Raw genomic sequence first — 10412 nt, forward strand, 5'->3', positions numbered from 1 at the left:
AATTATAAGTGTAACTTTGGAAACGAACACAGAGCAACACTGAGAGACGCCCAACAATTTCCTGTGCAAAAATTTTCGATTGTGGTAGTAAACAGAGGTAGCAAGGATAAAATATATCGATGTTGTGATTCTCAAAAATTTATTACGGAATGAGTTTTTTTTTTTTGTTTAAATCTCAAAATAATTATCTAAATAATTATTTGTAATAATATTTGTCCTACAAAATGTATCGTTAAATCATACTCCAAGCGAAAAATTAAAAAAAAAAATCTAAAATTCTATACTTCAATCTTTTGCAATGTATCATCATTATTACATACATAGTATAAAATAAAGTCGCTTACGTCGTCTGTCCCTGTGTATGCTTTGATCTTTAAAATTACACAACGGATTTTGATGCGGTTTTTTTAATAGATAGATTGATTCAGGAGGAAGGTTTATATGTATAATACATGCACAATATAGTAGAGAAACACTGATAATTTTAGAGGTTTCTAAAGTGATGTAAATAAACACTTTTTTGAGCTTCGATTGCAAACGCTGACTGAACCCTACGACATAGATCATAATAATGTACTACAGTATTGTTCAACTTAAAAAGGTCTTCAAAAGAGTCTAGGATGGTATATGTCTATCTCTTAGGGATAACCCAAAATAACCATTTTTTATCCTTTACTTTTTACGAGAAATAATAGCTTATTTTCGAAGCGTTTTTAAGCAATACAGCATTAATCCTTATCTTATTATGTACCTTAAATACATTGTGCATTAATTTACATTAATATGGCCCTTTGCAGCATGTAATTTAAATGAATATTTTCGAAGATATTACAGATTTAAAATGCAGGGACATAACGGTTTGTATTGTCTAATGACAAAAAACCTGTGAATGTGTAAGACATTCTGTAGTATATTTATTATTAGCCTTGCACCCGTGCGAAGCCGGAGCAGGTCGCTAGTACAAAATAACCACTAGATTTTTTTATAAACATGAAATAAAAGTAACATGTGAATAAAAATATTTTATTATCATCAATCACACACCTAATCCACACCTGCTAAAACTTTCCCATGCAAATAAAATACAATTTAAATATCAAGACAGAATAATACAAATAACTTTTATAACAACCAAAAAATTGCATCTATCAACCTATATCTTTATATCCGTTAAAATATAACATTAATTTATAATGTAATGTATACACCCAACTAGTTTTATAAAAGATAGAAAAATTATACCCAGTATTAATGTACATACAACCTTCAATTGTTTTTTTTCTTCATAATTATTGTAAGTGGACTTTGAATTACAAAGATATTTTTCATTTTTGGAGACCTCAACTGTGAAGCAATGCAGCATTTGCACTATTATGACCAGAATAAATAATTCATTCATTCACTTAGCTCAATGTTTTATTCGTGTTATATATTGTAGAATAACATAGAGAAAAAAGAAAGTTTATTTAGGAAAAAGAAAAAGTCATATCATTATCTTTTGCATGTTTTGAGAGACTTGTTTCTATTATTTATTATTCTTGATGTTGCCATATTTAACCCAATAATTTTAAGTTAACAATAAAATGCACCTTTACAATATTAAAAATATTATTTTTATTAAACTCTCAGATATATTTTATAAACAACAACAGTTAGGTAAAAAAACATACAATAGTTTAAGCAAATAGTTAAATGTGAAAAAGCAAACATTATAACAATCCTTCCTTACGAGAATAATATCAAACATGCTTAAATAAAAAAATGCCTCAATGCTAAAGCAAACACAAAACAAATCAGACTTTTTATGTTACAAGACTAATATTTAATTTAAGCAGACATAAATTTTAAGAGATAAGTAACATACCTTTACCATATTCAAAATTACACAACAACATTTGAAATCTTATTAATACATAGATAAATGATTTCTTCAAGGCCCATGTCGAATCACAGTGCATTGCATCAGTGATTATATTTAGTAGTTACAATGCAAGAATATAAGGTTTAGAAAAATAGTAATTACTACTTATAAATATGATAAACAATAATCATTTAAGGTTTAGTTATCCTTTTTGTCACCACCTGCAATTGTGATTTTCTTCTGCAGCTTGCTGTGTTCCTCAGTTAGCCTGTCATATTCCCGATTAAGGCTCTCAGCTTGTGACTTCACAGCCTCTTTGTCTTTCTTCTCCTTAGCCAGCTCTTTCTCTAGGAGGAGAATCTGGCCCCTTAAATCTTCAATATCTTTCTTTGCTACTTCATCACCGGCGCCTTGCTTTTCAAGGAGCGTCTTTGCCGCGACAGTTGCACTTTGAGCCTGTCGAAAGTTTGCTTCGGACTGAGCGTACAAACCAGCCAACTCACAGATCATTTGGATAAGACGGCGAATGACAACTAGGAGAAATAGCGCAATACCTGAGATGTAGAAGTTCCTCTGAGCGCGGAACAGGCGCATATTACCTTGCATTTCTGCGTCCAGGTGTTGATGATCCGTCGACTCGATGTTAGAATACTTCTGCATCTCGCGAATAGCATCGAGAAGACATAATATCAAAACGCCAATCAACACGACGAAATATATTGATGCTTGTCCACTTATATAAGCTAAAAACTTCGATTTGAAGAATTTGTTCCATCTTGCAGGACTTGCTATCGGCAATGTCAATAATAGCACAAATGCTATTTCAGCGTATAAAAACGTTGCAATAATGGTCCACTGGAGACTCATGGTGATATTCTAATATGTTTTTGCCTCGAAAAGATTTATAAAGGAGCACTTCTGACGAAAAAATTAATAACAATGCGGCAATACAACTTCGAGAATATCGGTGACTCAACACAGAGCAAAGTCAAACTTGTCAACCTGTTAACATGACGTGTACTTACTTGAAACCTAAGCTGGAATACAAAATGTTTAACAACACCGATTAAGCTTATATCATGTAAACCAATAAAAGTATTAAAACCCTTAAGAGTGTTTTAATGAATTAAAATATTTAAAAGTATAAAGTATATATATAAAATCAAAACTCGTAAAAAGTTTCACGTGAAATGAAATAAATTTGTCACGTTGACAAGTAAAATGACGTTTTACTAGTCACTGCAGTTTTTGATTAATCTGACGTCATCTTTACTAAATAAAGGTATACATTGTAAAAATATAAGTGGAAAAGAAATAAAACAGGATTTTATCTTCAGCTTTCTACCATTATAAAATGGCAGATCCAAAATATGAAAACCTTCCCGGCATCGTAAGTTTGATTTGCAATACATTTTCAGATTATTGATTTTGTTAACATTAGTTAACAAAACTACTAAATTTCTAGGCTTACGACCAACCCGATGTTTATGAAACCGGTGATTTGCCAGAGGCTGATCAACCCGAACCATACGAAGAAGAAGACAATGAAAGCATTGAACAATTACATCTCTCAGTTAAAGATTCATTCAATAAATTTAAAGGAAAGTTCCTGACAGGGAATGTTGATTTTTCCGATAGATTAAGCAGAAAAAATCGTATCGGTTACAGGTAATTAAAGAACTAAAACTATGTATTCATTCTTTTACAAAATTGTATTTCTAAATATTGATGAAAAAATCTTGCAATAACTTTTTGTAACAACTGTCTAAAATATATTAAACTATGCCTTTTAGTATACTCAATAATTTAATAGAAATATATATTACTTGAAAACCGATTTTAGAAAACACAAGCTTAATCATGTGCAAGTAAATAGTTTAAGGTGATAAATATTTAATCAGGTCTGGTGAATGGGAGCTGGCTGCTGAAGGTGAGCCTGAAACGACACTGGAACGCTACAATAGGCTTCGCTGTGAATTTTCTGAGTTGCTAGAACAAATAGCAGAACAACAAAATAAAGCTACAGAAAGTGAAAAGGTGCATAATATACTACTTGAAAGTCTCTTTCACTTCTAAAAATGACCAAAAATATTAAGGAAAAGCAAATAATAAATAAAATAATTTTAATATTTACACTTTTAAAGGAGGAGCATTCGAAATTAGCGTCTCAGATAAACACTACAAAGAAACTTCTAGAAGAACTGAAGTTAGAAGAAGGTGAAGAAGTTGATCCTAAGGCTGAAAAATTAAGGTCAGTAATTTATTAATATTACTTCTAATTATGAAGTTTAATTTAAGGTTTACAGCAAAAATCTCAAGAAATATTATACTACACTTCTTAAGAATGTGTTGTACCTGGTGGTAGGTTCTTTTTATATTTCAAAAATAACCTTAAGTGTATTATACTGTATATGCAAGGTCAATTATATAGCTTTTTTTGCTAATTGATTAATCACATGTTCAGAGATACTATCTCTAAAAAGGCAAAGTAGCTTTTGATGCTTTATCAAAATCAGAACTAGGTAAAGACCCCAGGTTGTTTTTTAATTTTTAATGTTAGAGATGTACAGTGCTGTCTACATGATACAACTGTAAAACATATTTTATCTTATGACATGGAGACAAAAATTGAACTGTAAATGGAAGCACATTAACTAAGTGTTTAAATTTAAAATAAATTAACAGTGAAAAATTTAGTAGACCAAGTTTTTATACGTAATTTGCTGTTTAATTATCTGAAAACTCTTTTTTAAGTTTATTATTATGACACAAAAAACTTCAAATTAAATTTAAAATAGCTTTTATCCAATATTACTTAGTAGCTTTGTAATTTGTTAACAGTGAGTACCTGAGCACAAATGGTAAGAAAAAACATGGTGAAGTGGTAACTGCCCATCTGAAACTTAGACCAGAGGTAACCCTTGCACAGACTACCAGGATAGCACAACTAGAGCACAGGTAATCAATATAAATAAATAAATAATTCTTAATTTCATTAATAATTAGTACAACCCGAATGTTATTAATTACCACATACTTGCAAGAATAATTCAACACTCTTGAAAAGGTTAAACTAAAACGGAATCTTAACTTTATCAAATGTTTATTTTTTTTTTGTTAAATCGAATTGTTATTCAGATTACATAAGCTAGAACAAGCGGCTGGTGTGAGGGACGAAGAAGCATTCCGCAGGTTGCAGGCTGCAACGGGAGAGGTAAGACAGTTCTTTTTAATGAGTTTATTCTATTTTATGTAGTATTGTTTATTTGAAATATATCTATAAATTTTTACGTAGGCAACATTGTGTGGAGCGGCAGCAACACTAGCTAATCAAGCTTCTTTACTTCGTCCCGGCGATTTAGCTGCAGCTGAAGCTAGAGTCACTTCGCTCCTAACCAATGTAGAAGCATTGAAGGCTGCTGTTAAACCAGCTGAACCGGAAGTCGAAGCAAAGGTAAACATTTACTCTGACATCACTTGAATTTTTTCAATAAAATGTAATTGTTTCATTTTAATGTTCTCCAATTTACATCTTTAGGTAAAGGAATTACATAAATTATTGAAACAAATAGATGGTGTATCACATTCCGAAATATTAGAGCGAATGGAGGCACTTGAAGCTCTTCATAATCAAGGTAATTAATAAACATAATTAATTTATTTTATATTAATTTCTCTTATTGTAATAACATATATGCAACCTTATTTTTTCAGCAAGCAACTTTGGAAAGTCGCTAACGGAGTTAGAAACACTACAAAGCACTATAGCCAGTGGGGTTCAAAATAATAAAGAGCTACTCCAAGGAGTCCAAGAAGTATTCGCTCATAATATTGATAGTCTTCAAAAAGAAATAAAGAAGTTGGATGGTAGAATCAGTAAATTAGCTACTGTATGATAACATAAAAATGTTTAGATGTGCTTAAAATTGTTTTTTTATCTGTAGTCAGGGTTGCAATGTAAGAAAAATATTGGTATAATAACGTTTTTAGTAAAATAAAGAGTAAAGTAGTGAGCGTAAGCTTTAAGCGTCGAAAAAAAAAACATTTACAATCGCTTTCCTTGATCGCGTGTATTCGACCTTTTGCTCGCTATGGAAAGTCTGAAATAAAAAAAAATATATACATTATTTTTTGTGTCATATCTTTAACACTTCCTCGTTAAAATAAAGTAACCAATAAACAGCATTAGAATGTATTTGCTACATCTAAAAGCAAAAATGACATGTAGTATTCATTTATATCATGCTATTTCCGATATCATACTGACTTCATTAAATTTAAATCATGTTTTTAAAGTTAAAATACATTATTTATATTGTATAAAGTAATACTCAATCCAATTTGTTTCATACCACAATTTCAACGACACCATTTGTAATCTCAATTTCACATTTTATACTTGTTCAATAACCACAATATTCATATATTATACTATTATATGTACCCTCTCGTTGAATATAACCAGTATTCGATATAGGGGATTTAGGTAGGCTGCTTAAATAATTAATTTATTAAAAAATAAAGCAATTATTTCAAAAAATAATCTTTTATTTACCTACTATTACTATTTTTGAAATCGATGATTGATTTCAAAAATATAAAATTCAATATCTGCCTAATACTAGAAATATAGAACTGATTAAAATGTAAATTAGACCCCATATTTTTTTTTGTCCTGATGATGATTTTAGAAACTGTTATGTTTACAATATACACTATTAAGTATTGCTTTTTGGCGGTAAGATATATAATGAGTGTGGATTCTTACGCAAAGATCCAACTAAGTGATTATAAATGTTTTGTTTATAAATATTTAATATAGTCATGAACTAAGTAGCTATAATTTTGCTACACAATGCATTCATTGTTCATTTCACTTCACCTTACCAATTCATTTATACGGCATTAAAAATAACATGACAACTAGCAAACTAGCCTATCAGTAAAGATTACAAGTGAAGCCCAAATTTTTATTTACTTGAAACTGCGTGTCGGATTAAAATGTCACACTACCTCACATTAGAGCAGCATTGTAATTACGCTATAAAACTAAATTAAGTGACTAGTAGTGAAGTGTAGTCTGTTTATTAACCTCACTTTAAATGTGACCTGCATTCATTCAAATAAAACATTTAATACTTTCGTCACAGAGATACCTATCAACAAGTACATCCTCTAATCTTCTGACTACGTAGAAACTTAGTTTTGTTAATATATTTTGTAAAACAAATCATAAATGAAAAAAAACACAAAGTTGCTTTTTGAAGGATTTATTTTAAATGTACTTAGAACCTAAGCTTCTGGAAGAACCATTTGTTCTTGCCACTCTTGTATCTTTCCTCAAAGCGGACTCGTGTGTTGAAACGGAGCTTCTTGCGCTTTGCGGGGTCCTTCAAGTCCTTTGAGCTGAACTTTTCGAAGCTGAAGTCAACTGAGTAACGTGTTGGCATGAGATGGTTGTAGTTGACAACCTGAAAGATAAATTTCATAATAGTTTTAGATATTTCCTATATAAAAACATATAAGAAGAACACTTATAATATAATTTTATACATTATCATTTGTGTCTCATCTTTCTCAAATGATTTTTTGATTATAACCAAGTTCATGTACACAAACGGAACTTTATTTCACATCAAGAATATGTATTAATTCAAAATACTACACATTTACACCATATAGCTTCACTTAATATAGTTTGATAAATTATGATTCAAACATGCTTATAAAAGCCTATATGAATAAAGTAAATTTTGATTCTGATTTACTTTAAGTCTTTCAATGTATGCTACAATGGCAAAAGCTAATTAAAAATAAGATAAATGTTATTAAATTCCTCAAAGTTATTTCTTTTAACTGTGATATCTTAAAACAATAATTGGTGAAAATATACGACGTACTACCAGTTTCTTAAAGGCTCTTTAACCCTTCATTTAATTACTTTACACACACTTGAATAAAATTGATCATGCTTATTTACCAAAGACAAAACCAAATAGAGATTGTGTATGTTTACTATCAACTTACTTACTTACTCCTTGTTAGTTACGTTAATCTGAGCTAATACTTATTTTAAATCATATGTTTGATATACTAAAAATATTGTAAAAATTTGTAATCCTCGCTTATATCAATGAGCCATAAAACCACAGGGATAAAGACTTCATGGTTTTAGACATATCTTTTGTGCCTACATTAACTCTCACTCAAATACCCTTCAAGCTGGGAACAAAGCCATGCATGGTGTTGCTGTTTCGTATTAAAATATCTGAAAGTTCTTTTGTCATGTAAATAGTAATTGTACTTATGGGTTTGCAATAAGTCAAGATATATATAATTAATTTTTCTTAATAAGTAATATAGGACTTAAATATATTCTATACCACAAAGATAACCAGTTCATATTTAGTAAACGGAATGAAGTAAAAATATATAATATTTTAGTACCTCATATATTTTAATTCATAAATTAGGATTGGATAGGTTTGATAAACTAGATATTGTTTATGATATATTGTTTACCTAAATAAGAGCTATATGAATTCTACACATTAACTTCATACAACATAAACACAATTAAATAAAAATATGTAAATTATTTCACATGATATGACAGAACTGGTAATTAAAAAACTCAATTCATCATCCTACAAAAAATGAATATAACTATGCTAAAGTACAATCAGCTCTGAATGAACTCTTCAAATCCTTCTGGACTTATTAACATTATTGACAATTTATAAGTCACAACATAACCTCAAAACTGTCTTACCTTAACGAAGGGCTTGACTTTGGAGCGCTTGTGGATTTTGTTTTTGCCCATTCGCTTGTGCACTTTGCGGGGATACCTGTCGATGCCGGCGACGAAAGCGTGACCGTAGGGTTTGTCTGATGTGCCCTCGTCGTAGTTTTTCACCACAATCGCCTTGCGACCTGCGTACCGGCCGCTGAGGACCAGCACCACTTTACCCGGTTTCATAATCTTACCCATGTTGGGTATATCTGTAAACGAAAACTAACCTTCAATTGAATGTTTCCATAAAACATTTTTGTGTATGCTTTAAACACATGCAACAACTAATAGGTATATTGTAAGTTAGAATTATATTTCTTGCGAACTCATGTTTATTGTATTATAATTATTACATTGTTATTTATGTTATTGGTTATTTGGTGAACAGTTTGAAGTAAGTTTTTCTCAATATTGTTCAGCGTTCGCTTAAAAATATCTACACGACATCACAGAATTAATCACAAATATATTGTTGGCAAAATATCTATTTTGTATTTCACTCTTTCTCACAGATTTATTTGGATTTATATTTTCAAATAGATGTATTAAACTCACACTCTTAACCCGTCGACAAGAAAAGACCACAGAAAAAGAAAAAATTACAGATTATAACTTGACATTGACATTTAAATATTGAAGTTGAGCTAGTGTAGCCATGTTTCTTTATTAAAATCATTAAAAGTTGTTGGATAGTAGTAGTTTCTTATTAGTTTGTAAATAGTGATAAATTTGCTTTTTCCCTGAAAGTTTAATTACTAATAAATGTTTTATTACTATCCTAAGTCTTCATATTATTTAAAGTCTGAAAATATTATTTAAGAAAAGAACAGTTTTCACTTAAAATATTTTTTTATTTGTTGTTATTAAATTGAAAAAAATATTTATATTAATTTGAATATCTTAGTGTCAATATGTAATATTAATTTATGTCTGTTATATGTTACCAAATAAGATTTATTTTATTTTTAGGATTATTTTTATATATTAATATTTATAATACTATAAGATTACAATTCTACGTAAAGTTATATAATAAATTCTTGTTATAGGCAATTAGAAACCACATAATTTCCAAATATTTTTGAAGTAGCATTCTAATTCAAATTAACATATTATTATGAGGGCCACCTTAGCCGTCAATTCCGGGCCGTAGGACATAAGAATAAGGCATCCTGTCGGGAATTAAAGAATCCGAGTACCAGTCCGGACTCGCATTTGACAAGTTCTACGTACTGTTAACTCTAAGTTTTATGTACAACATTACCTCTTAGTGTTGTCAGGCAGTCAAAAAACTTCCTCATTTACTATCTTGAAATTTTAGTTGAACTTAAAAGTCTAAAATATAAAAAAAACTGTATAAGCAATATCGTACCTTTACCCCTTTAGCAGCTGGCCTCGTGTGCACTTATGGTAAATGAGATACTACATATAATTATTTTCAAACATGTATTATAGATTGCTACAGAGTATCAATGAAACCAATTCGTACATTAATAGATACCATGCCATAAACATGAATGGCTGCTGTAAGAGATGCTGAAATTATCTATTATTTTGGTTTATTGCTAAAACGGAGCGCCGAGCTAGAGGAAATTTCGGGGGCCGGGGAATGTGAAACATTAAACTGATTCTATCTGTTGTATTATAAATACGAAAATTTGCTTATTACGGCTACGTCTTAGTGTGCAGACTGCACGCACGGTGCGCTATCACTCAGAACGCACTTAAATACTCGATCGATCATTTTGAAATTTTGCA

The 10412-nt window shown here is 30.1% G+C and overlaps 3 protein-coding genes across 4 annotated transcripts; 1 reads left to right on the forward strand and 2 right to left on the reverse strand.

Annotated features, from left to right (window-relative positions):
- Positions 1-1590: 1590 nt before the first annotated feature.
- Positions 1591-2872, reverse strand: LOC113400659 (B-cell receptor-associated protein 31). Its single transcript, XM_026640300.2, has one exon. It carries the CDS (start codon positions 2726-2728, stop codon positions 2060-2062), a length of 669 nt encoding a protein of 222 aa, XP_026496085.2. The 5' UTR covers positions 2729-2872; the 3' UTR covers positions 1591-2059.
- A 196-nt stretch (positions 2873-3068) lies between these two features.
- On the forward strand, positions 3069-6404 carry LOC113400658 (dynactin subunit 2). Its single transcript, XM_026640299.2, has 9 exons — positions 3069-3251; positions 3327-3529; positions 3763-3898; positions 4006-4112; positions 4703-4819; positions 5000-5075; positions 5157-5315; positions 5400-5496; positions 5576-6404. The coding sequence occupies exons 1-9, from the start codon at positions 3216-3218 to the stop codon at positions 5755-5757; spliced, it is 1113 nt and encodes a 370-aa protein (XP_026496084.1). The 5' UTR covers positions 3069-3215; the 3' UTR covers positions 5758-6404.
- A 711-nt stretch (positions 6405-7115) lies between these two features.
- LOC113400660 (large ribosomal subunit protein eL27) lies at positions 7116-9312 on the reverse strand. 2 transcript variants are annotated; one of them, XM_026640301.2, is made up of 3 exons: positions 9210-9312; positions 8634-8863; positions 7116-7332 (listed from the first exon to the last, which is right to left on the reverse strand). In XM_026640301.2, exons 2-3 carry the CDS (start codon positions 8850-8852, stop codon positions 7147-7149), a joined length of 405 nt encoding a protein of 134 aa, XP_026496086.1. In that variant the 5' UTR covers positions 8853-8863; positions 9210-9312; the 3' UTR covers positions 7116-7146. The 2 variants fall into 2 exon arrangements, with proteins under 2 accessions (XP_026496086.1, XP_026496087.1); XM_026640302.2 differs by lacking the exon at positions 9210-9312 and adding an exon at positions 9008-9166.
- Positions 9313-10412: the final 1100 nt, after the last annotated feature.

The sequence above is a fragment of the Vanessa tameamea genome, chromosome 13 (genome assembly GCF_037043105.1).
Source record: "Vanessa tameamea isolate UH-Manoa-2023 chromosome 13, ilVanTame1 primary haplotype, whole genome shotgun sequence".
NCBI classification, from domain to species: Eukaryota; Metazoa; Arthropoda; class Insecta; order Lepidoptera; family Nymphalidae; genus Vanessa; species Vanessa tameamea.